At 41.7% G+C, this 26,736-nt stretch overlaps 1 protein-coding gene across 1 annotated transcript in view; it reads left to right on the forward strand.

The window, feature by feature from the left end:
* NOTCH2 (notch receptor 2) overlaps positions 1–26,736 on the forward strand; it is an 80,328-nt gene that overhangs the window by 24,083 nt on the left and 29,509 nt on the right. Inside the window, exons 5-13 of the mRNA XM_048944215.1 lie at positions 387–509; positions 14,437–14,670; positions 15,229–15,384; positions 16,472–16,660; positions 17,791–17,904; positions 19,075–19,188; positions 22,501–22,734; positions 23,169–23,279; positions 24,935–25,127. Coding sequence (XP_048800172.1) covers positions 387–509; positions 14,437–14,670; positions 15,229–15,384; positions 16,472–16,660; positions 17,791–17,904; positions 19,075–19,188; positions 22,501–22,734; positions 23,169–23,279; positions 24,935–25,127 — 1,468 coding nt within the window. The remainder of the gene's footprint in view (positions 1–386; positions 510–14,436; positions 14,671–15,228; positions 15,385–16,471; positions 16,661–17,790; positions 17,905–19,074; positions 19,189–22,500; positions 22,735–23,168; positions 23,280–24,934; positions 25,128–26,736) is intronic.

Below are 26,736 nucleotides of genomic sequence, written 5' to 3' on the forward strand. Positions count from 1 at the left end.
TGATTTTTTCCTGATGCTGAACAGGGCCAGATCAGGAATTTGGAAGCTCATTTTCAAAGCATATGTGATCTACCTTGATGGAGCCATAGCATATAAACAATCCTGGGGTATTCACAAAGTGAACGCTAAGTACCTTTTCATTACAGGAAGAACTTGTCCGGAATGGTGCTCTGTGTAATCTGACCTACATGCCATCAGCAGAGGCATTCAGTGAAGTCTATGGTCAGCTTGCTATGTCCTGGTTCATCCGGGTTGGGTTAACAGGACAAGTCTTTAAGGGAGGGGGAAAAAACGAGGGTGGTGGAGGAAGCTGCATAAAGGATGAATTCCCTTTCAAAAGAGACTGGAAGGCCCATTTCAGTCTGCTTTGTTTCTGCTTTGAACAGGTTTCGAGGGGAGCATCTGTGAGAAGAACGTTGATGACTGCCCAAATCACAATTGCCAAAATGGGGGTATATGTGTGGACGGCGTGAACACCTACAATTGCCGCTGCCCACCGCAGTGGACAGGTACGTACGATAGGCATCATTCCTGTGTGATCGGGGCACGCTTCACAGGAATGGAACGTGGGACTTCTGGCCTCTTCCCAACATGCAATGCAAGTTGCAAAAGGCTGAGCGTAGCTCACATCTGTCCTTGTTCGGCAGTCTGAGGCACAGATGTCAGTGAAGCCTTTAGAGCAAGATTGTTTGCATCAAAGCTACCACATTACAAGACATTTCCCACTGCACTATTCAGCATTACAGGCTTATGTGCACATGATTTTGACAGAGAAGTGGTGTGATTCTTCAGGCACCATGCAGCGCAACTCTGAGCTGTGCTTCTGCTTGTTGGATTAGTTTGTAAGAGGGTGTGTATTTTACAAAAGCACAAACCATGGATTTGCTATTTCAAGTTTTTCATTAGTGATTTCCTGATACATTTTGTTTTTAATGTGAGATAATAATCCTTATGTAGATAGCACTGCTGAAGAGCTGAAGCAGTCTGCAAGAAAACATGGGTGGAAAAAGGGAGGGAAGAGAATCTGATGCATGAGAAGCTTACGCTTTTGCTACTGCTGTTTGTCTGCTCTGGCTAATTTTTATCTGGAGTTCTTTGACAAGCAAAGCTACTTTTGCTTCCTAAGTGAGTCTGCTTTATTCTGAGTATGTCTGTAGCAGGGGAAAATATGTATTTCAAGAAAGCATTATGCGTGATGTAAGGAAGTAGCTTACAGGAAATTCAGTGTCATCTTTAGTCACAAAATGTCCCCATACCTCAGAAATAAACAAATACCTCCGGTTTTGTGGGTTTTTCCTTTTTTCTTTCTTTTAAATCATGTTAGTCATTCTTAGCTGGCACACTTTCAGTTGGGTAGAACTCTTCTTTTAAAATCATAGGAAATGGAACAACCTTAAAACTGGCAAATGGAGTCCATATTGCAATGTGCATTTTTTCTTTCAGTAAGTAAATTGGGATATTTGTTTTGGAGCTAAGCCTGAATGAGCTCCATTAGTTCTGAAGAACTTAGAGGACATTCTTCTCTCTACCTAGAAAATACTGTGTTTGATATCGGAACATGTGTAGTGATTGGTAGCTCAGACAAATGTAGTGTGGGGAGTTTGACTACTAGAGACCAAATTTTCAGGTTTTTTCTCCTTGGAAAGCATCGATCTCATTAAAAACTGTGTCCTTGACTGTCAAGGAGACCTGGTACTTAAGAACCCCCATTAACTTTAAAATGGGATGTTCTTAAGTGAAGTTAAAACCACATAAGGGAGAGAAATGCAGCACTGCTTGCATAGCTCTTTGAAACTAGATGTAAACAGGAGAAAGTGAGTCTTCCTCTTAATGAGCAAGTGCCATTCTTCTACACCGCGTCTCTATTTGAAGTTGGTAAGGCTTGCTTGCAAATGAAAGCATGAAGAGTTTGGGTGCAGAGCCAGAAATCATTCAGTGTTTCCTAAAGTCTTGCTCCATGCCACAGGAATTATAAACCTTGATGTGGCTTCCAACATGTCAGTAACAGACCAATCTCAGGGTTGTTCCTGAAGCATGGTGGAGGGAGATAATGGATTACGAATGTGTACAGTGTGAGTTTAAAATGTGCCAGGGGTTTCTTTGATTTGTGAAAGTGCCATAAACTTAGCTTGGTTTACAGGGTTTGGGTGGGTGGCTGCTGTCAACCAGGGATGACTTCTGCACCTGGAAGAGGCCATGGTGGTAAAGGGCTGTGATTCTGTTTGGTTTTGTGGTAGATTCTCTCTCTGATTAATCACTGAAGCACTTTGCAGTGCAGTTGATGGTTCTCCCTCTGAGCCTCTTCTGGTCTTACGACTAACATTAAGACAAATTGCCAGTGTTGCGGCCAAGTTTTAGGCTATCTTACTTTTGTCTGTGCAGTCTATCCAGAGAATTGTACATGCGTGAACGATGCTTCTCTCCTGTGAAACCCTGGGAGGAGGAACTCACCAAGCTTTATATTCCCATGGCTTTCTAAAACAATTTAATTGAATCCTTTTTTCTGAGAATTTCCTTTGTTTATGGTGAAGTTAAGGTTATCAACGCAGCAGTGGTTTTAGATAATGGCTTCTCAAGGCCGTTGACTTCATAGACTTTAAGAATCAGGTCAGTTGAGAGCTAAAACTGGTCTCACAGTTGAGGAAACAGTGGTTTAGCTGCTTGAACTATCAACATTAGAGTCTCCTGGGAGTTGAGTTATCTTGTCCAAAACGAACAGCACCAGTTTTGGTGCTTGAACTAAAACATGAGTGTCTTAAGAAGTAGCTATGCATGTTCACGTCGTCATGTCTGAAATATGTAGGGCAGTAGCACTGTGCCCTTGTCCACAGGATGCCTTAGCAATAGCATTCCTCTGCAGTGTTACTGCTGGTCTGAGTGTTTATAGAGGGCTTTATTTGGGGCTTTCTGTTTGTTGCTTTACATAAAAGCCTGTGCCCTGAAACGCTCCTTGCCCACTGGCTTTTAAGAATTCATTTATAACGTTCATCACTTTCCTTTTGCCCAGTAAACGTGTGGGCAAGTGATGGTGTTTCATGACATCTCAGAGGTGTAAGCTTTGAAAGTTTTCTTTGAACTGACTTCAGTCTCTTTCTTCATGAATGACCGGGATGATGCAGGATAGCTGTATGCATCCAGACTGGAGGTGAGGACTACTGGAGTAGATTTGGAGAGACGTGACTTTCTCAAGGTTAACTTTGCAGCTGGTTCTGGTAGCAGTAAGCTACAATAAAAATGAGTTACCCAGCAATAAGGAAATGTAGTAGAAGTGCTGGTCCATCTTTTGCACAAACACGGTTTATAACATTGTAAATCATCTTTGAGGCTAGTGAAGAAGGGAGAACTGAGCAAACAACTCTTAAGGTGTCTGTCCTAATGAGTGCTTATAGTGCAGCAGTGGAAATGAAAAGCCTCCATCCCATCCGGTGAAGAACAGTTCTGTGTAAAGCAGTACTAAAGTATCCTCCATTGAAATGGAATCTGTTACAGTTCCTTTTGGTAACCATCTGCCTCTTGTGGCTCTCTGACAGGTGGTAGGCTGGACTACATAAGCACGCATTTTTCGAATGTTTCCTCTGTTTGGTACTGGAATCCAGCTTTTGAGAGACTGTTTGCTTTTCGTCTGATTTCCTACGCCTCTCACAGAGCCCACTGCTCCTCCTTTGTTGCAGTGTGTGCCTTCTCCTTCTCGTTTGCTGCTTTTTCCGGAGAGATAAAATCTTGCCTTTCAATAATGATGAGGAATTCCTGCTGTCACTGATGTTTTTGTCACCTGCAAAGTTCTCATATTTCATAGGATTGCAGTGACTGTCAGCCTCCTAAATCTGTAATTGGCAGGACGATCCTGGACTTGCTTTTGTGCAGCTGCCCCAGATTTTTTCTGTTGTGGAATGTTAATTGTGGTGGGTTTTTTGTTGTTGTTTTTGTTGTTGTTGTTTTTGAAGTATGACTTTATCTCGTCCCAGTCTTAAACATTGGTCCTGACCAAAAAAATGGTGTCCTCTCAAGACACTGTCACCGATTTCTCAGAAATAGATACTTTTGTAAAAGATAAAGTCTGTTCTTTGCCTGGCAGGCCAGAGAACTGGGTGTGCTTTGAGTGTGATTTGATTCAAAATGGCCCCAAATCCTGGCTAATGTCTTTGGCATGTAAAGACTGTGCTTGATGCTGTGGTTCTGCAGCAGTTAAACATGCAGAGGGGCTCCCTGCTCTCCGAGGAGGAATGTTTCTCTCCCCGCTCTGAGCCACCATTGCTCTGAACCAGCTTTGGTATTTGTTGGTGTGAATCCTTTTGACTCGCTAATCTAGGAAAAAATCCCAGCCAGCTCATGACTTCTTGTTTGGGATCAGGAATTAAAACTCACAGAGGTCTCCCGAGTGAGCTGATACAGACAAAGTGGTGGTAGTCACACTGTAAAACCGTGTGAAGGTGAGAGTGCCCTTCCAAGGAGCCAGTGAGACCAGGGTTATAAGGGCTGCTCAGTTATTCCAGACCACAACTCAGATAAAGAAACAAGGCTGTCTTTAAAATGCACCTGTTTACTGTGTTGATCTAACCTACGGAGCTCTGTGTCAAGAAGGCTTTGGGTACTGAAGTAACACTTGCTGTAAGCACTGTTGTTTGTCTTGGCTGAGGAGGGCTCCTGCTCAGTGCGCAGTGCTCTGGAGGATCAGTGTGAACCCGTGCTAGGCCTGGGTCACTTTTCAGGGACAGAGTACAACAGAGGTTGGTTTGCATCCTCCATCGAGTGAAGCCCTTGGCTGTTTCCTCCTGCAGTGCCACCCTGGGAGCTGTGGGATGAGCTGTGGGGCTGGGGATGTGCTTTGCCCACGTTCAGGCACTTTGGGAAGACCTGCACTGCCCTGTTGCTGCCCTGCGGCTTGGCCTGTCCTTCCCCTCTCATTTTCCTCCTGCTGGCTGGGAGAGTGAGGCTCCCATGGCAGTTGTGTTTGTTTAGGCTTAGGCTTTCCCCAAAAAGGGGCTCCGGCAAGCTGTGTGTTCTATCTAGGAGACCTTTGTCTCAAGGAAAGCACAGTGTGCTAACAGCTGACTCCACCAAATAACGCCCGCTTTGGAAGCTGGCTTAAGAAGCAAATGTTTGTCTTCAGCAGAAAACCTCTTCAGGAAGCCAGAGCAGTGCTTTTTAATTAAAAATAGCTGTTAGCTTGGTCATATGCTCTTAAACGCTAGCACAAGGGTTACTTTTTCTGCAGGGCTTTAGGCAGGAATTTTCAAAGGGGAGGAGTTAAGGATTCGGGTCCTATTTAATTAGAGTAATATTTGCTCTCTACCTTGGTTTTCTTTTGAAAACACCAGCCTTAAACTCAGGGCAGGCGTGACTTTTCTTTGCTAAGAAGGGAGGATAAACATCAAAAAGCTAATGTTTAACGTTTTTAGGTAAGATTGTATGCTCTGGTATTTTCTTTTTAAGACTTTGCCGAGCACCACTTTCCCTAGCTTCTGTGTTAGGATATGCATGGTAACAAGCCATGCTTAGTGTGAAAAAATAAAACTGAAATACTGCCTTGCTTGAGTATGTAGAAGCTTGAAAGCATGTGGACCCAACTCTGATACTCTATTATGTGAATCATAAATCTTGAACACAGCAGCCTCCTAAATGACAGAACGTGCAATACTGCTACTTTCTGGAAAGCACTGATTGATTCCTACCTGCTGGGGAGTGCTCCCAGGGTTGTTCCCTGCTCTGGTTCTGGCTGATGGGCAGACTTGCAGTGTGCACATGGCTTTCCCTTTGTGCAGCGATGGCAGACTTTCTGGTGCCTCTCCAAACTTGTATTAAAAAGCACTGCGGCTCTTTGGGTACTTACTGAGAGCTGTCTATGCCAAAGTTGGCCGGTGATTTGCTGTCACTGTAGTAGGATCTCCAAGAGGCAGCTCTCTGAGAGAGGCCAAGAGGGATTATGATTCTTTTTCTTCCCTTCATGTTTGAATTGGCAAATACAAAGGGAGAAGGGAGCCTGTGGCCAGCTCCAGAGCTGGCAGCTCCAAGTTTGGGAGCGCAAATGATTGGAAGCATCAGATAGGATGCTGGTTATTGTTCTTGTGGTGCCTTATTCCAGCGTTGTGTGCAGCAGATTGATGTTGCAGGGCTTACAAATTACAGCGCTGGTACTCTACTCAGTATGAATTCTGGAACACCTACATAAACCTCCAGTTTGCTTCCTGCTGCTTTCTGTTTCTCCACAGCAGGCCTTGATGGGGAGGTAGAAGAAATAAAGCACTTCAGGTGTTAATGGCTGAATTGATCCAAAGACAGAATGACAGCATCCAATTTAAACCATGCTGCTGCCTCTTCCATTGTGCCTTTGGTGACTTTCCAAGCTGGGAAATGCTCTTTGCAGTCATATGTGCCAAATAGTTTCTTGTGGAGTTGTATTGAGCTTTCAGTCCATCTTATATCTGTTTGGCTCTGAAACAAATAGGCCACCATGGTCCGGTGGGTGGATGTGTGCCTGAGAGCAGGGCTGACAGCTCACACTTGTGCTGCTTGCAGCTGTCTTGTTGCTGGCATTTTCTGCCCTTTCCATCATACTTGGAAGAGGTGATTTATCTTTGGCTAATTAATAGAGATGTGTTGCTGAGATAGCTTAAGAATAGGAAGCTTTTATTGTCAGTATAGTTCCAGCTGTTACATTTTGCCTTGCAGAAATTTCTCTGTGCTAGGGATTTCCCTGGCTTACTGGCTTTTCCAGAGGAGCTTAAGAGAAGAGCAGAATGGAGAGCAGCATGGTGATATCTATTGCATTTTTGATTTTGTTTTTTATCCTTCTGCTGTGTCCAATCATTCACCAGCCACTGCCATATTAAACCAATCCGTCATCAGTGCACTAGTGATTTTTCTTGGCTATTGTTCTATTCATTTGTAACGCTGGCTCTGAATAGCACTGTCAGAAAGGACTTCCCCACCCAGTAGTCTGTGGAGCAATTTAGAGCAATGCTTGGTGGATAAGGGTGTGTGTATGTCTCTTAAAGCCCAGAGTTTTGTATTTGGAGGCTGTAAAATCCCTCATAAAAGCCCATTAGTTCTGCTGCATGCCTCTGAGTGCAGTTATGAAATTAAACTCTTGTTCCCATTGTATTAGCCTAAAATAAACACAGATTTTTGCTCACTAGAGTTGCAGAGATTCATTTTCACTTGTTCAAGTTCTGTGTTAACTGTTTAAAGTATTTGGTATCCGGGACAGCATTTGACTTTGCTCAAGGTGAAACAGGGTCTGTATAAAAAAAACCCCAAAAGCCAAAAACAAAACCCACAAATGGAACAAACAAATTAAAAAACAAACACACAAAGAGAACATCACTGAAGTTTGGGAATGGTTGTTACCGCTTTGCTGCTCTGTAGCTGTGTGTTTCAAAGGGAATTAAGTTGCTGCCATATGCTCAGCACAGAGCCCTTTTTTCATGTCTGTGATGCTTCTCCATTCTGAAGCCTTCTAAAAGGGAAAAAGTATTTGGCTCCAGCTCTTTATCCAGGCAAAACTATCTCAGCACTTCAGCAGTGCAGACCTTTAATAAGACATGTGCAAGTAAGGAGGTGACTTTTAGCAGATGGAAACACGCAGTCCATTGAACTCCTGTGTGTCAGCCATCCTTGCAGCTGAGTAGCAGTTACATTCATTGGATCCTCCACGGAGAGTTACTGAGAAGATCTCACCAGAGGGTCTGGAATTTGGATGTGATCAGGACATCGTGCACGTGAGAGCCTTTCCTGTTAGAGTTACCCATTCATTGCTCTGAGCGCTGATCTCTACAAAGATACTGCCTCTTGCAGAGAAGTTTGAAGTTCTTTGCTTTAATGATACCTTGTGTCAGCAAATTACAGCAGGTGGCAAAACATACAAAGAAAATATTTGCTCACTTATGTGTCTTCCTTGCAATAACCATTCTATTGTACTTTTACCATAATCTTTCTTGCTTTCTGAATAACATTTGCTTAGTAAGTCTCTTACGAAATTCTTCTCTTCAATTAGTCTATCAGATTCTGATCTCTACCCCAGTTTCAGTCTCTTTATTAAGAGGTGGTGGCTTCAGTGCTGCATAGTGTGCTCTAAACTGAAGTGATAGCACTGCTGTTACCCAACTGTTTGCATTAGTTGTTCTTCCTTGCAGTCAAATGTCTCATCAGTGATGTTTATTTTGTTTATGAAAGCTGTGAGCTGTGTTGAAGTCCCCACTGAACTCTTCCATGGAAGCTGAAGTGTTTCCTCAAGGAGTGTCTAGCACAACCCTTCCATGAGAAGTCTGTTTCCTTCTGTATTGTACTTGGCATTTGTTGCAGCAAACCATCTCTGCTGTTGCACTGCCCAGCAACCTCACTTGGATGAGTCTTTCTGAAGTTCCCTGGCTTCCTCTTGGACAATATAAATATTCATTTGTTGAAGATACTGCTGCCTACTGTTCATCGTCCAGGCCTTTAATTAAATGCTCCAGTGTCTGTATGTGTTCATTAATTATAAATTAATTTTCTCTAGGAGTATAAATAATTCTGTGGGTTAAAGATAGACTGAATGTTTTCCGAATACACAAATCAGAACCATGGAAGCTGAAGCATTTTGTCCCAAATGCCATTTATCTAAGAGACCCAATGGTTCCAGAGGCCATTTTTCCTACACGTTTTCATTTGCTGAGGAGTCTTGCACAACGACTTGAGGAAAGCAATGTTTTGACCGGGCAGAGCAATGTGCTTTGGGTTACTCAGGCAACGTGGGTGGTGTTTGCCTTGCCTTGAAAGAGAGGACTGGACAGGGAAGTGTCTTTCCCCAGACAGATGTGCTCTGCCAGCTGGCATCCTGAACGAGCGCATGGGTGGTTGGAGATGGGAAGTAACATTATGGTCCCACGAAGTATTGCACTGTTTAACCTTCTGTTGTAATTAGAGTTTGCCATTCACACAAACGCCATTTCTTATCATGTTGCCAGTTCTTGAGCCTCGCTAAGATGTAGTTCACCTTGTGACTTAGTTGTCCTCTGAAAGAGGGAAGAAATTTAAACAGTTCAAGTGAGACGTGCTTTCTTCAGCCACGCTGATGGTGTTCAAAGACTGTACGATAATCTTTGCAAAAAAAACGTTGTGAATTAAAATTATTTTTTCGGGGAAAATCTACCTAAATTCACTGTTTTCCTAGATAGCCCTTCCAAGAGTGCTGGTAAGACCTTATTGTATGGGAGTGCTAGTCTGAGGGCAGTGACAAGCTGAAGGGATGCTGTCAGCACAGCTGTCTTGAATCCTCAGACTCCTTCCTCTCCAGTGGGTCTCATGCAAACTTGAACTATTTTTCTCTTCCAGCATCACTACACTTAAGATATTCTTATTTCCAGTTCAGTCTGAGTCCACTGCTGAGGTGGTTATTTATGAGACATGGATGCAGTGAACTCCTCCCAGCTCAGTTTTCAAGGCACTGTTCTGTGTTTGTGTCCTTTGTCCTACTGAATGTTTTTAGTGTGTAAACTGCATGTGAGATCTCCTCTCAGGAGGCTTTGGCTCTTATACTACAGCTGTGTATCAGCAATCTTCACTGCTGGAGAGCTGTTAAGAGGCCAAGAAAACTTTCTCCTTTATGGAAAATATGCTGTGCCAAAAATGAAGACCTCTGGTTGAACCGACAGAAGGTCCTGCCTGCGTTCAGCTGTAGGATCAGTCTGGTTTCCTGCCTTCAAATTGGATTTTATGCAGTGTATGGCTCAGTGACATCAGCTTTTGGATTCATCTGTTGCTGCTTCCCAGGGCGACCATTTAGGTTTCTTATTTGTCTGAAGCTAATACTCTAGTCTTTGTGTAGGATTGCACGCATTTAACGTGCTGCCTTACCTTTGTAAACTTTGCTTTCTTTGTAATAAAAGGAGCTGAAGCAGGAGGCTATTTCTCATTGATGCAGACTGGCACAGCTACATGCTGGGCCTCAGGCCACTGAATCCTCTGTCTGCTGAAGGAGGATCTCCTGAGCCCAGGGGTCTGTCAATGGGAGCAGCCCACGTGCCTCGTCTGCTGTATTCCTTACGGCTTTTCTGAAGGGAAACGTACAGGAAGTAACTTAGTTTCATAGTAGGTGAAAAGCCATAAGAATTGAAGGCTGTTCCTTTTTTCTACTTCTAGTTTTCAATTTAGAAATACAGCATGGACTTGCTGTTTACTTTGTACAAGGTCACTCAAAACCTGAGTCGGCATTTTGCTGATTTCCCAGGCTCTGCAAATATCAAGGTCAGGTTAGGCTTTTATTAGTTTCTCGGAGTAATCTGTGCTTCCTTTCTTGTTGTGTTTTATGTGTGTTTTTACATGCCCGTTAAAGTGCAAGATTTGTGGATCTGAGCTGGCAGCATTATGTAGGCTCACATCTTCCCTAGCTCACGCTGCTTTTGCAGTGTTTCTTTTAGAAATGTAAGTAAAAGCAGCAAAAGCACAAATAGAGAAGTAACTGTTGAAACTTCTGGTTAAGCCGAATAGAAGTTTTCACTTGGAAGCTGAGTTTCAGTTTATGAATGAAAGACTCAATTCTTCTTAGTAAGCAGAAAGCAGGAAAGGTCACCAAGTGCGCTGCTACGAGTAAATAGGCTTAGTTCCATTGCAGTTAAGTCAAGCTGCATCCCTCAAGTAAAATGTAAGGGAAGTTCTGCCTCACTTAATTTAGATCTACCAGTGTCAGAGAGAAATCTTGTGAAGGTTATTCACTGAGAAATTTGAAATTAAGTCCTTGTTTGTGTCATATGCTCACTGTGAAAAAGTCATTCAAGAAACTCACAAGACAGACACTGCATGGAAATCTGGGCTGCAAAAAAGCAGAAGAATCATCAGGTCTTTTGTTTGCAGCAGATGCCCAAAATGCCCATCTCTTGGTGGTGTTCGCACAAGGAGTTGAGGCCATTTTGATAGCACACCCCAGCCCTTTCAGGATGCTGAGTGCTGTGACCGTGGTTTGGTCTGTATGAGAATGAAGTGGTGTTGCTGCTTTGCAGGAGGGCTTTTTTGGAAGCCAGTTATAGATGTGTGCAAGTTTCTGGAAGAGGAAACTGTCTTGAAGAATTACCAGTATTGACCATTATTCTTGTGTTGTTAACACTTAAAGATTAAAGAGCACAGATAAGCAATCGATGGGTTTCTTACAAATACTGGGTCTCATTTCTCTTTTGAAGACTTTGTGCTGTGTAATGCATCTACAGGCCCCTCACCTCACAAATCAGCAGTAAGATCTCAAGCATTTTCAGTGAGCTTGGAGTTGCTTTGTATTCTCACCAACTCAGTAGCCTTAGACCTTGGTCTCATATTTGTAATAATTTAAAAAACAGTTCTGAAATCTTCTGAAGCCTGTTATTGTTTTGCCTGGAGGTGATGAGACTGTGGGTGCTAATGAATGTCATTAGGTTGATAGGTTCTGCTTGCCTTGTGCTACTTTGGGTTGGTACATTTTGCCTGGACCTTGTTTAAATCTGGCTTTCAATTAGAGCTTCAGTAGAGAACAAGCCTTTTTCATTGAAATAGCCAACAGTACAATGCAATAGTTAATTCCTCATTTACACCTCTCTTGTACTCTGAGTTTAATCTTCATTTTCTTTAAAATAAACTGCAGAAAGATGAGGCTGTGCTTCATTCATATTCATAATTAAACACTAATGTGATTGTGATCTAATAGCTGCAAAAGGAGCATGATACATTTGGGACGCTGAATGGAGGTCGAATATAAGGAGCTCAAATATAATGTGTTTACATTACATTCTTGAAACACAGTTGAATCACTCAAGGAACGTTAAACTCTGCATTTTTCCTCTTTTGTGGAGGTGTTGTTACTCCTTATAAAAATTATTTCTGCAGGATAGTGGAAACATGGACTAGCCTAGAGTTGTTGCAAGCACAGCGGTGATGTCACTTGATACTGTCCTTCACAGAAATGGATTGCAAGTGCTAGGAAAAAAGAAAATCATCACAAAGGATTGATAATGCTTGTGACATTTCAAATGGGAAGGCAGTAGCAAATCCAGACAGTTTGAGGGGATAATCTTCACCAAACTTGCTTTAAAAGAACAAAACAAACCACATACCACTGACAAAAAAAACCCAAACCTGAAAACTGTATTTCAAGAGTGCTGTTCAGTGCATCACAGGACAAATGATTTGAGAAAGGCATAGAACTTCTGTGTGGCAGCATCAGGGCTGAAAATGGTTCACGCCTCAGTGACACCAAGCTTAAATTGGCTGCAGCCAAAAGGAGGATGTAGGTGCTGCAAGAATGTTTCTGCAAAACAGTTCTGCTGCAAATGAGAGCGTGCATTCTTTGATCTTTGTTGGGCCTCCTCCAAGAGGAGAAGGAAAATGTCTTTTATAATAAGCAAATAATGTCTTGATTATTTTTTTTAAAGGAAGTCAGTTGTGTTGATGATGCAAGATACACATGACTGCTAGGAACCAGTCTGAGATAACCAATTCTTTCCAGTTTGGTTGCTGATAAGCTAATGAACAGGCAACTTCTACTATGACAAATGCGTGGTTTTGGTTTGTATCGTGCAGAGAGCTGTTGTGTTGGTAGCAATGTAAGTGTTAGGTTTCCTCCCCAACTGTTCTCTGAAGTTATCCAGGAAATGAGTTTTAATTCTGAAAGCTCTATTGTTGTTAGTGCTGCTACTGAAATGTTATCTTGTTTCTTCAAATGATAAAATCCTAGGCTTGAGGTCTTCCTGCTGAAGGAAGGAGCACTTGCACAGAACAGTCAGTTGTGCAACTCCTTTCTTACTATTACTTTTCATTTTATTCTTTTGCCACAAAGGGAAAAAGTCCAGGACTCACAGGGCTGAAGGCTGAGATTTATTTAAGTAGTTTGAAAAGGGGAATCGTGGTTTGAGTATTGCAAATGGAGATGGCTAAGGTGTACATTGAGAAACACGAAATGTTTTTGTTCTGTGAACTGAAGACCTGCACACGCTTGCATCAGAATTTGTAGGCCATTATTAAATGCAGTGACAATTGAGCAACATCCAATAAGTGCTTTTAAATTGGCAATCCTGAATAAACTGAAGCCTAGGAGAATTGGCAGCAAGGATGTGGGGCCAGTTCTTAGGTTTCTTATTCTTGGAATAAGAGGGGAATTCCAGACAAATATAACCGTGCACCTGATTAAATAGCTGGAAATGAAGAAGGGGAGGGTCTTGGTAATAGCAACACAGTTACTTAAACCAGTCTTGGCCCAGCTAATGGAAAGCTTCTGGAAGCTAGAGAGGGAAGTGGGGTCAGCTGGAGGGGAAAAAAAGAAAAAAAGCTTTAAATCAAATTAATCTAATCTCATCATATGATAAAGGTCTTTTGGTGTTATGTGATGTGATGCCAGCTTTTTATGAAGAACCTTGAAAAAATACTGAAATTAAGTCTTTAAAAAAAGAAAAGCTTCCAGTTTCAGAGTTTTTAATGTAACAGAAAGGTTGGAAATAGTTTATTGCAAAGAAGTTTGTGGACTGTGAGCAGTGTGATGTGGTTGCACGTTTGCTCCCATATAGCAGCCTGGGAAGAAATCAACTGGTACGTAGCCATTAGTTTTTAGCCACTGAAGAAACTCAAAATAAGAATAAATAAACAAAAAAAAAACCCCAAACCATCAGACTAATGGTAAACCATGAGATAAGTAAGTATTTAAACAAAATATTGGTGTAAGTGCTAGTTTCTAGATCTTAGTGATGGATCAAAGTGGTTGTGGATGAGTGAATGCTTTTGGAAGCACAAACTGTAGAGATTGCTGGAGCTGTGACTGTGAAATATGCCTGGTGAAGGTGATCTCAGTAGGTTGCACTTGGTAGCTCTTCTCTGTATGGCTCCCAGATGCAGTGTGTGTTTCTTTTCTTCCCTCCAATACATCTTCCGTGTTGTTAGAGAGTAGTTATTTTATCAGGGATGTGGTTGGGTTTTTTGGGATTGGCTTTAAAAAATAAAAATAAAAAAAAGAGGCTGTGTGTGGGAACTGGGAAGAAGAAAATGAATATTTCAGGTAGAGGAATCTCAAAGATTCGACCTTATAAAGTAGTATTCATGGCGTAATTATGTAGGAAAAGTGAGTTCTACTGACAGTTACTTTGCTGTTGGCCAGAATGTTTCCTTCGTTGTGAGGCTCTCTTCTCCTTAGTCCCTCTGGCTGCTGCATTTTCAGATCTTCTCAGATGTATCTATATATGCTGCAGGCTGTCTTCTGGCTCTCTTCCTGTAACTTTTCCAGCTAATTTGCAGTTCACTCTCTCTTTGGGGCCGTGTAGGGATGTCAGTTGACTTATGTAATTTGACAGCAGCACTATTGGAAGTTCTCAGGCTTGTGTCTTTCTGTGTGTCCCCAAAATAAGAAGTGACAGTCAATTTGAAGTGCTTTTCTTATTGTGCTGTCTGTTCTGGAATCTTCTCGTATCACAGCGTGAACTTTTATAAAACCTGTTCCTCTCTGTGCATCAGGCCAGTTTTGCACTGAAGATGTTGACGAATGTCAGCTGCAGCCCAATGCTTGTCAGAACGGAGGTACCTGCACCAACCACAATGGAGGCTATGCCTGTGTCTGTGTGAATGGCTGGAGTGGGGATGACTGCAGTAAGAACATTGATGACTGCTTCACGGCCTCCTGTGCTAATGGATCCACTTGCATTGATCGAGTGGCTTCGTTTTCTTGCATTTGTCCAGAAGGAAAGGCAGGTAAGGATGGGAAACCTTTGTAGCTCTTGTGCTAAAAGAAAAATACTTCATAACTCTGCAGTTTGTGCATGTACTTAAAATGGTGTATTTATTTTTATGTGTTTTACGATCAAAAGACAAAAGGAAGTATGTACTGTCCACGAGCAAAGACTTCTTAAATATCTGCAGCTAGGAACAAAGGACTATTTGTATTAAGCTGAAAGAGTTTTACAGTTTATATTGCAAGGAAATGTTTTCAGCTCCCAGAATAATCATCATGCTTGTTAAGAGAGAAAAGCTAGTTAACTGCTCCCAGGAGGTGACTTCAGTAGTAGTAAGCAACTGCAGCACTCCAGGAGGCTGAAGAGACCTCTGAAGTCACAGTCTGTGTTTAAATATGATGTTCCCTAAGTGCGTAGTGAAAACTCTGGTAGTTGAAGCCTGGGTTGAGGTCTGTAAGATTCTGGATGTGGGAGTCTCTGTTTGAAATACCAAGATGGGTAATTTGATTGTGTAATATATGGCCTGGCTGCTGTATCTCACTTTCTTTTTTGTATGAACGCCTGTATGCTTCTCTAGGTCTTCTGTGCCACTTGGATGATGCATGTGTTAGCAATCCATGCCAGAAGGGAGCCCTGTGTGATACCAATCCTGTGAATGGACACTATATCTGCACCTGTCCTCAAGGCCATAAGGGAGCAGACTGCACTGAGGATGTGGATGAATGTGCAATGGGTAAGTTTCTATTTTCTGCTGGTGAGTATGATAACCAGGGGTCAGTTTCTTTTTTTAAAAAACTAATGTAGGAAGAAGTATACATGTTTTGTCATAGCTTCTCAGTGCAAGTGAGACTCTTTTCCTGCTTTCCCTTTTCTGTTTCAGCATCTTTAGATGAGTTCTAAATCTTGTGTGGTACCCATGGCAATGTGCTGAGTTGGGGTAGCTGTCTGTGCTTGAACCTCTTAGCCTCTGTAATATGGAAGACAGTGAGGTGATGGACTTAACCATTTTTCATTGAGCAGCAGAGTTAGAGCTCTGTGTGAGGAGCACGCACAGGGACAGTGGTTAAGCTGGCAGTGACCTGCAGGGTGCAACAGAAGTACCTCAGTTTCTAGGGGGGGCTATTGCAGATTCCCTTGCAGCAGAAATAAATAAAGGCTTTATCACCAGCATATGAGTGGAACTCATGAGTACTTTCTAAGACTAGTGATTGCATGGGCTTTTAGTAGTTCTCTTATATCACCCTATGGTGTTTTGAGAACTAGCTGGACTTTCACAAACTTGCTGACAGTTTTGTGTGTGCTAGTTTATGTACTGGAGTGTGCTGCAAGAGGGGAATGCCTAACCAGTATGAAAGTATTGGAAAGAAGCATTTCTTTGAATTTAATTCCTCAGTCTGCCTTGTACAAAAGGGCTGTTCCTTTCTGAAAACATATTAAGGGTAAATTTGGTTTTGTGGCTCTGGTGATATATTGACAGCCTCAGGAAAGAGGTAAATCGTAAAGATGGTCTAGAGATAAGGCCTTCAGAGCATCACTAGTTCTCGAATCCTTGCCACCCAGTGCTCTATTTTTAACAACTGTTATTATTAATAAGGACCTGTGGTAATGATGGTAACCTTTCTTTTTGCCTCTGACAGCAATTAGCTGCTGCATGTTCTCTTCAGTCACACTAGCCTTTCCTGATAGTGGTGAACAGTCCTTTCCCCTGTATTACTTGTCAGGAAGGAATGACCACTGAAAAAGACCATGACTAATAAAGGATTCTGTGGCTTTTCTGGTCAGAGGAAAGGTTTTGCCACACGCGCCTATCTTTCTTGCAGCAAACAGCAATCCGTGTGAACACGCTGGGAAATGTGTGAACACAGAAGGCTCTTTTCACTGCGAGTGTTTGAAAGGATACACAGGACCTCGCTGTGAAATGGACATCAATGAGTGCCATTCTAATCCGTGCCAAAACGATGCCACCTGTCTGGATAAAATTGGAGGATTCACGTGTCTCTGTATGCCAGGTGAGGGGAGATTCTGACTAGGAAGGGGCTTCCAGAAATGTGGAAAAAAATCAGGAGGAACAGAGGGAAGATTGCCAACTCCGCTGAGGTGGAACACAAAATTGCAATGGGGTGAGGCTAAATGAAACACTGAGAGTGCTTTCTGTGGTGGCTCCAGCCAGGCGGACTTGGCATTTGTGTGGGGAGGGAGAAAACAATTAAAGGACTGAGAGAGAAACCAATCTCTACATCCGTGAGGAAAGGTAGTCCGCCACCCTGGAGTGTGTGAATGTGTTTGTTGCTATGCTCAGTAAAATGTGGGTGCAGAAACTTATGTTTATGGAAGCAAAGGAGGTGCAAACTTTAAGAGTCATTGTATTTTGAGATGTGCATATGATGTTTCTGGATGAAATTGTTGTTTTTTGTATTTTTCCTTCTTAAAATGCCCCCACATTATGCAGGCTTCCTTTGACCTGAAAAAAATGTGCTAAAAAAGTTAGTTGAGATTATGCTTGTCCAAAATTAACACATCCAGCATACCAGTGACCTATGTAGTCTGCTATTTTGCTTTCTGAAAGGAAGTGGTAATAAAGTGTGCATGTTGCCAGCTGGGCAGTTGTGTAAAGTATAACGAAAAGATTGTGACCCCTGCAGGTGATCATTTAATACCACCAAAACCAGAATAAATTTTTATTCAGATCAAGTCTGCTCTGAAAGGTGGGACTCTAGTCCCAGTTATTTTACCCCTCTTAGCATTTTTCTTTTATTCTGTCATTTGTTTAACTTGAGGCTTTTTTAGCTATTTGCTGTGATTGTTTCATTATGTTTTACCTTACGTGGGTGCATACTCAAATTGATGCCCTTCCAAGGAGGTAAAACATGGTCCCTTCTCATCAAATAAAGGAAAACACTGGCTGTAAATACAACACAGAATTCTTCCATTACGGAGTTGCAGACACTCAGCATCCATTTCCACCTCTGGTGAAAATGTACCAGAAAACATACCTCTTCCCTCATAGTTTCTGTCCAAACAGCAAATTTTACTGCAACAGAACTAGCTTTTAATCTTTCAACAGTAATAAAAGAAGCAGTTACACTGGTGGGGATGCTTTTTAAAGCCTTCAGTCAATTCTTATATTATTTTTTAATAGGTTTTAAAGGTGTTCACTGTGAGGAAGATATTGATGAGTGTCTAAGCAATCCCTGTGTGAACAATGGAGAGTGTCTTGATAAAGTAAACCGGTTCCTCTGTGTCTGTCCTCCTGGTGAGTACTTCTGGAAGCTTTTCCTGCTTCACCTTACCAAGAACTCATAAGATAACCAGTGAAAGGCTGCAGGCAGTGTTTCTTCGGAGTTTCTGCAGTCGTGGTACAGCATCTGTTTGAGTTTATTGCAGTCGCTGGTAAGTTGGAGTAGGGCATGTTTTGTTTGGCAGTGTGATCGTGCCTGTAGCTGGTAAGTGTTGAGAAATGGTTGGATGTCTCACCTTAAAGAGTTGAATGCAGCAAGAGCATACATTGTTGTGAATATCTCAGTGACAGGTAGTTAAGTAATTCTAAACACATTATAAAATCAGAGTGTCTGCATGCCTTTTTTTTTAATAGGTTTTTAGGCAGAAGCCATATTTCCATCAGTATAGCTTATGTTGCTTGCATGAGGAAGAAGGCAGGTTGGGTCTCCACTTTATTAGAATAGAAAGACAAATGCTGAGCTGGAGGATCAGTGTTAGCTACAAAGTAAGCATCCCTTATCTTCCTGGTGGCTCGCAAGAAGTTTTGACGCTGGAAGATACTCACCAAAAGCCTGTTTTGCATTCCTTCTCATTGAGTAATGATGTTCCAGCTCATATTCCATTCTTCCTTTGGTACCTTCCTACAAGAAACATTCCTGGAATTTTGATTTTTTTTGTTTCTTTAAGTGCCTAAGAATCTGCATTGTGTGACATAACCTGTTGATAGTTCGCCTCTTTCAAAAAGTATGTAGAAGGATACAGTGCTGTATTACATCACATTCCCTGCTGCTGCAGTAATTCCAATCTGAAGGCTCTAATAAAGTATGCATTAGTGTTTAATATTCAGTTAGTTGTCTTGATTACTGGAAAGTTTTCATTCGTGGCCTCTCAGTTTTAAAGGCAGGCTGCTGGTCGGTAGCAGCCACTGCTTGTGCTCCATTTGCTTTATTTCTGTTTGACTTGGCCATCTCTGTTTTCAAACTGAGGCTTCGCTGACCTGGGGAATAGAAACTGTTTTGATTGGTGGGTTGAATGAAGAAACCAGGGCGTGGTGTGTATGTTTAATGGTGCACTTGAGTTTAGATTGAAGCTTACGTTTGGGTGGTTTTAAGGATTTGCTACTAAATCATTCCTGATAATACAGTTGTTTGGTTTTAAATGCTTCAAATTGCCTCTGAATTTTCACTGTCGTTCTGTCTTTCAGGATTCAGTGGTGCAGTGTGTCAGATTGATATAGATGACTGCTCTAGCACACCGTGCCTCAATGGAGCCAAGTGCATCGACCATCCCAATGGCTACGAGTGCCAGTGTGCCACAGGTTAGTCATGTTCAGAGCCTCTGGACTGAAGATTGCACGTAACCTAGATGCAAAAAGCAGTGATCAAAGCAGTGTCAGTGTTTTCTTTCTTTGAAACACTTCTTGTTTGCTTTGTAGCTTTATGTGCTTCTTTGCAGCAGAGAACAGAATTAAGTGTAGAAACCTTTTCACTTGTGACAGCAGTGAGTTCACAGTTGCTGAGATTTCTGGCTTTCCTCTTTCAGACCCAACCCTTGTTTTCCAAAAGGTGACATCTGCTTCTGTATTGACTATGGAGTCCTTGAATAGAAAAACACCAGTGTGAAGCCTTATGTCTGTGGCTTTCTTCTTACAAGTTGGATTGTATAGTATACAGTTTAAGAACAAGAGGTGGACAGAGCAGTACTACTTTTCTGATTGATTACCTGCTTGAGGCTATTTTATGACAAAACTGAAAGGCAGAAGTACTGTAAAAATTGTGCCCACTAGAAGAAATGTCACACAGTAGCAGCCTACAATCATGTAATTTAAGTGATTTGTCAAGCATCGTACAGAAACTTTGCCAGCTGTGGCTGGAGCTGTTTTTAATGCACTGAATTCCTTTGCTGCTTGATCAGTTGCACATTTAGAAGCGTCAGGTTTAATTACACTATTTTCTTGTCTTTCAGCCACTGGGAGTGATGGAGATGTATTTTTATCTGTAGGTTTTTTACATTTGGTCAAATTTGAGGATGTAAGGAGTTCAAAGCTGTTGCACCTTAATTGTCAGTGAGGAACAACTTTTGGTTGCTTTCAGTTAATGCTAAGTGGAATTGTTCATGATGCAGATTCAGACTGACCAGGCATGGAATGTGTTGGCTTTAGCTCTTCCATTATGGAAGTAGCTGAAAATTCCTGGACTGCCTCTGTACTGGAAATGTTTTGTCAGCTTGGTCAGATTTATGCACAATTTTTCTTATTTTGTATCATTCCAGTAATCAGGTTGTTCAGGCAAATTCATTTGACTTCAGTGATTTATTCTGTCCTGTACAGAATACAGCTGAAATCAGCCTAGAACCTCCTTCCTGCTCTTTTCACACACAGCCTTACCCAGAGTCCATGAAGAAACAACATGTTGGAAGTAGGGTCTAAAGTAGTTCTAATCAGGAGAGGAACAGTTATTGCCAGATATTTTTTTTGTATGTGTCACACGATAGAATAAGTTGACAGAAGAAGAAAAAGCTCAAGTCCTTGCCAAACTTGGAGTCCACCCTAGAAGGTCTTTCTCATGGGGTCTGGTTGCTTTCATTCCCTGAGAGTGCAGAGATACAATATTAATCCATTGCAGAGCTTATTGCAGAGTTTGGGATCATGTAGTGTCTGACAGTGAGGAGAGCTGTGTTTTGCCAAACTTGCTCTGAATTTGGGTTTTGAACTACTGGGAGCCATCTCAGTACAGAGATCCTCTACTAGATGAGAAAGGAAGGCTGCTACTACTGTGATGGCACGTAGTTCATGGAGCATTTTCAAGGAACAGCCTGGAAGCAACCAAATGGATATGTGACTTCAGCAGCAGCTCTTAGCGAATTGGTTTGTGCTTTGACTGAAAATGGAAGAAGGGCTCTGTACTGGGGCTATTTTCTGTCCTCTCTGAGGAGTTATTTCCGTATTCAGATTTTGTTTTGTTTTTTTTTCCTAATCTAACTCTGTCTACAAAGAGGGAGAGGAAGTTGTACATCATTAAGGTATGTTGTTCAGTTAAAAGATTGAGAAATATGCCTGGTCTTAAAGTAGTTCAGCTGAGCTACAGTAGGAGAAAAATCTTTCTGTTATTTTTAAACAAATGTATGCTAAGTATAATATTTAATATTGACAGCCTTCTAAGACTGAAATATGAAATTCATCATTGGGTCAGGTCAGTTATTGGAAAATCATGTTTGAATGTGTTCTTGCTTTATTAATCTCATAATATGAGTGACGTATGTTCCCTGAATGCTATTCGCCAGCTGCAGAACTGATTGAAAACTGCAAAATGTTTGGCCAAATGCTGTACAGATAGCTCTATTTACTGCTTGCTTTTTGTCTTTTCTTTCCCTTCTGGCATTATTCCACTTCTCCTTCCCAGTGGTAGATCATGGCTTTTCTTTTTCTTGAGTTGTCTTAGGTCTTTCCTCTTTTCCTTCCCTCTATCCCGTCTTTTTTTTTTTGCCACTGTTCTCTTATCGGTTTGGTTTTCTTCCTTCCCTAACATCTTTTTATATCCATCTCTCTAACTAGCTTCCCTTCCCTCTCCCCACCTACTTCCACACCCATTCATCCATGCATACGTTTGCAGAACTTGGAAATGTTAGCCGTCACCTGGTATGTTTGACCAGAGAACTAGCCACAAACCTGTATGAAAAATGGGGAGCCTGTTATCCACTTGTTGTGCTCAGGTGAGAATCACTCTTCAGCTGTTGAAATTCCCTGCAGCTTGGTTTGTATCAGTCTCCAGTTAATGTCTGAAATTTGAAGTTCTGCCTTCCTTATCTCCACCTGCTGGAAGGCAGCGTGAGCTGTGGCTTTAAAACATCATCTGTGAAATCCATTTATTTAAATAGTCCCTGTTTCATATGGCCCTGTTTCATCATGGAAAACAGGGCTCTTGAGGGAGTTGTTTGCTGTTCTTATCTTCCTGATTTTTTTTATTTTGTTTTTTTTTTAGCCCTTCTCGTGAACAAATTCTGTCTGCTCTTGCTCAGGATGTTTCCCAGCTGAAGCAGAATGAAACAGGCCAAACTAATGCTTGTTTCATTGCTCCTAACTGAAGAGGAGATTGCATGCAGTCTTTCATGAATTTGCAGTTGGTGTTTGATTGGAGTTATTGAAAAGTTTCCCAATGAGAGGAACAAGAGACTTTTCAATAAGCAGAGCTGCAGAAACTGTGGCATGAGCCAAGAGAGTCCCCTTGGGAAGGTTTCTGCAGCATCTTTGCAGTAATTTCATGTACTGAAAAAGTCAAATTTCCAGTGTTGTGTAGAGGAAATAATGACAGGAGAGACCCTTCAGGTAGTTCATATTGATGCAAGTAAATATTTTGTGGAGGTGTATGTTTTTCCTCTCACTGCTACTCTTCTGAATATAATGAAGGTAATGCTTCTGATGCCAGGATTCTCCTTGCGAGGTGTTGTTCTGTGAGCAGTGGAAAAGTCAGTTGTTTTTCAGGGCTGGAAAATGGCCAGCAGTTGAGGTGCCCAGTTACCCCTGGTGTTCTGTCCACCAGTTTGCTAATGTCTGTAGTATGACACTTCCCGTGCATTCTATCCACTGCAGCACTGTATCAGTTAATTACTGTCATTGGCCATTTTTCCCTAGGTTTTACTGGTGTTTTGTGTGAGGAGAACATCAACAACTGTGATCCTGATCCTTGCCACCATGGTGAATGTCAAGATGGAATCGATTCATACACGTGTATATGCAGTCCTGGCTACATGGGTGCCATCTGCAGTGAGCAGATCAATGAATGCCACAGCAATCCTTGCCTCCATCAAGGGCGCTGCATTGACTTGGTGAACGGCTACCAATGCAACTGTTTGCTGGGCACTTCAGGTACATAAGGGACAAGCAGAAGGATTGGATTGTAATAGGATTCAAGATTTAATTATTTCTTACTTCTCCTCTGGTGCGTGCTGTATTTGTATGCAGAATAAGTTTATTGTAAAGAGCCTAAAGCAACTCTCACCTTCACATTAATTTTGGTTGCTGCGTTTTCCTGTGTCTGTGTGAACTGAGTAGCTCACACATGTACTGCAAATAGTCTTGGAAGAGCTTACCTGCTCTTTACACCCCAAAGATTCAGTCAGGTGCATTGGCTGAAAAAAAAATAGGTATGTTGTTCTAAATGCCTTACTATTTTGTTTTAGGTTGCCTATGTAACTTTGTAGCAGGTGGGGTTCTTAATTTTCCTCTTTCCAGGGAATGGTTTTGTTGTTCATCTTGCTAAGATTTGATCTCCTTATTCCTTTAATTTATCTTTTTTCCAGGAGTGAACTGTGAGAATAACTTTGATGACTGTGCAAGTAACCCATGTGTTCACGGGGACTGCATTGATGGCATTAATCGCTACAACTGTGCTTGCAAACCTGGATTTACAGGTAAATTCAGCTACCTGATAGCTTTAGGTTGTTTTGGTGATAGTTATCCTGTTAGCTAAGGAAGTTGTTCTCTGCGTACTGATTGTGAGGGACTCTGTTAATATCTCAGTAGATCCTTCTGATCTTTGAATCGCAATGTCTTACATTACAGCAAGTTACACCAAGTGGAGATATGGTCTGATCTGTGCTGTGAGATGCCATTCTTGTTAGGTAATTACGTCTAATTCATGGTTCTCGGTTTTATAACAAATAAAACCATGTGACTTTGGTTTATTATTCACAGCTTCTTTCCAGGAGCACAGACTGTGAACAATGTAGACAGGTGTTGGATTAGGTTGTGCCTTGGGCTTGGACCACAACTAATATTTCTCTTTCAGCAAAAGCAAAGCATGAAGTCAGTGTTGTAATGAACTGCTTTCCGCTTAGAAGCTTCCAACTCGATAACCCACTTTTTGCCATGCTTCTATTTCATGATGTGATCTGTGCTGTCTCCTCTTCTAAATTGTGTAAAATCATAAAAAAAACAAGACTGAAAAAAGAAGCTTTTATGTGCTTTTAAATCCATGCTCAGAACTGTAGGTCTGCATCAGGACTGGCTGGTTCTGATGACTACAGCACATCTCAGCACTGTTTATAATGGACTTAATACGTTTTGAGGCACGTGGGATAGCATGCTCATAAAATAATTGTTGTAAGGCAGTTGGTACCATTTGTAGCAGTTTTCTCATGTCTGTTTACTGTTTATTACTGAATGATTCTAATTAGGACTGATCTGAAATGCATTAGAAGCAGTACTAAGAGGTTTCATGTGTTTTTTGTGTTTCTCTTGGCATCTTTTTAAACTTCTAAAGCTTCTTTCTGCCATTGACTCTGTCACGGTGGTGTTCTTGTGTCCATAGCAGTGATCATTCTTGCCTTTGGTCTCCCTCATTGTCATACTATGTTTGTTATCCTACTGGATTTCTTACTGTTATCTGCTGAAATAATTCAGAGATGTGATGAATTGACCCGTTCTTGTATTTAAAGAGCTGGCCTGCTGGGCTCTTGATACTTTGTGCTTTCTATACGTTAAAAATATTTTTCATCTTCACTACTCGTTCAGCTTAGCTTTGCAGTCTCACACAATTCCTATGGTCAATATTTACAGGATTTAGCAATTCTGGCACAAACTGTGAAGAGAGGAGGCAAAACAGGATACGGTGTTATTTAGAGTTCCTTTTACGCAATTAACCACAAGACCTATATTAACTGCAGACAGTATGGCAGTATGGGTTGTGCAGAAGGTAGGTGCTTTTAGCACAGAAGAGAAAGGCTTTGACAAGTGGAGCTCAAGAGGTTTGTTCCAAGTACAATACAGTTGAGTGATTTTTGCTTTCCAAAAATGAAACTGAATGTTGATTACTGATTTTTTTCAATGCAGCTCCGTTGAGATTCTTGAGTGGTTTGTAAATACTTGTTGAGCATAGGTGTTGTTTTCCAGGTTCAGAAACACTCTGTGTCTTCAGTTAAAGCCACTTAAACACATGAGATCTGCACCTCTGCTTCAGCTTTACAGAGTTGTCTCAACCACGTGATCTTACAGACCTGCAGGACAAATGTTCTTGAAAGAAATACGTCTTAATAAGGAATGTTTTGGTTGGGTTTGTATTTTTTAGGCCCACGTTGTAACGTGGATATTGACGAATGTGCATCCAGCCCCTGTAATAATGGTGGAACATGTATAAATGAAGTCAATGGCTTTCGGTGTGTATGTCCTGAAGGTTACCATCATCCTCACTGCCAGTCGCAGGCAGATGGCTGTCTTAGTAATCCCTGTGTACATGGCAACTGCACGCACATTGTTAGTGGGTAAGTCCTTACTGTAACATCAAATGTATCTACTGCCTTTTATACTTTCTTCCCTGCCCCCACCACCCTGAGTTCTGCCTTGATTTGAGATTTCTGAATTTCAATTTCTCATATTACTTCTTTGCTGGCCATGAAATAACCCCAGTAAGGTGCAGACCTTTATTCTCCAGCTGCCTTTTGTGCTCTTTCAGCGTGGGTTTTTTTTACCCTCTGTGGGCAGCATCGAAAGGGAGAGTTCAGTAATTCAATCTAATAGAGTGAATGCAATTAAAATAAAGAAATAGTTCCAAATAAAATTGTTGAAAAACAGCACATACTTATTTCATTAAAGTCTAAAGCATTGAGTGTGGAGGGTGTGTTTGTGACTAGAGCCGTTATTGCTAACCAAATACTCTGCATGAAGGAACAAGCAGGTAACTCAAACTAGGAGGCAGAGCAGTTTTGGAAGATCAGGTGGAGAAATTTTGGTGTAACAACCAATCACAGGGGATACTGTGTAAAGGTGGTACTTGAAGGCTTGGAAGAGAAGCTCAGGATGAAAAGTCAAGAAGAAGGTAAAAATGAGTTTATGCCCTCCATCTCAGTCATCTGCTTTTAGGGAAAAAGTTGATGGCTGGTGTTTTATTTGTTTGTTCTAAACAAGGCATCCTGTTTTAAAGTTGGTACATTGATGGAATGCAGTTGACTGTTTCCTCTAGCAGCTTTCTCAAGATAAGGAGATGTATTGTTGAGCAGTGGTTGTCTTAGAGCAGCATATCCAAGGCAGATTTAATCAGCTTTAGTCACACTGTTGCATGCCTGTGAGAAGAAAAGAAAGCTTTTTCTGGCCATTCTGATGGGAGCAGTTGTTGTTGCTGAATCATCCCATCCAGGAAGACCAAATGCTGACTTTGTGAGCCTTGAATCAAGACCTCTTTTTGTTAGGGATGTATCCATGGTGAATGAATGACACGGGCTTTGGGAGCACAGGGGCTGTGGAGCTGACAAGTGGAGGGAGGGACAGGATCATAGTTATGAAACTTTCCAATTGGCCCAGAGGTAGTAGTGGCTTCCATGCCTGTTGTGTCCTGGAAAGTGTTGTCAGCACTTGGCAAGGAAGGGTTTTGCCACTGCTGTAGGACAGGATTCAGCACTTTTTGAGCTGACAGAAAGGCTGCCTTTATGTCAGGTTCAGCCTTCACGTAAAGTTGAAAAATGAAATTGTTCATCACTGGTCACCTGTGTTCTTGTTTATGCCTGTGTGCACCTTATGCTTGGTGTGAGATAAAGTAAGCATTGTCTACGTGATGGGGAAGGAGGCCAGCGTGCATTTTGTGTGACTGGAGTCCAGGGTGATTCAGTAAGTCTTTGGGTCTATGTCATACGGGTGGAGAGCTGCTTCAGATTTTGAAACATGATGCAGTAAATTCCTGCTGCTTCCAACCACCTGTTTTCATTTGTAACCATTACTTTGTTTTAAATTAGTCTATTCATCTTCGAAACCTACTTTTCTTCTCCACTTTATATAATTTTTTTTTTAAGTGTGTTGAGATGGACTTATCAAAGCAGAAGCATATTGCTGTCTAAGTGCTTAGTGGAAACTGTTAGCAGGAGGGAAGTGTGTTTTTTA

Source organism: Lagopus muta, chromosome 5 (assembly GCF_023343835.1).
Source record: "Lagopus muta isolate bLagMut1 chromosome 5, bLagMut1 primary, whole genome shotgun sequence".
Classification (NCBI taxonomy): Eukaryota; Metazoa; Chordata; class Aves; order Galliformes; family Phasianidae; genus Lagopus; species Lagopus muta.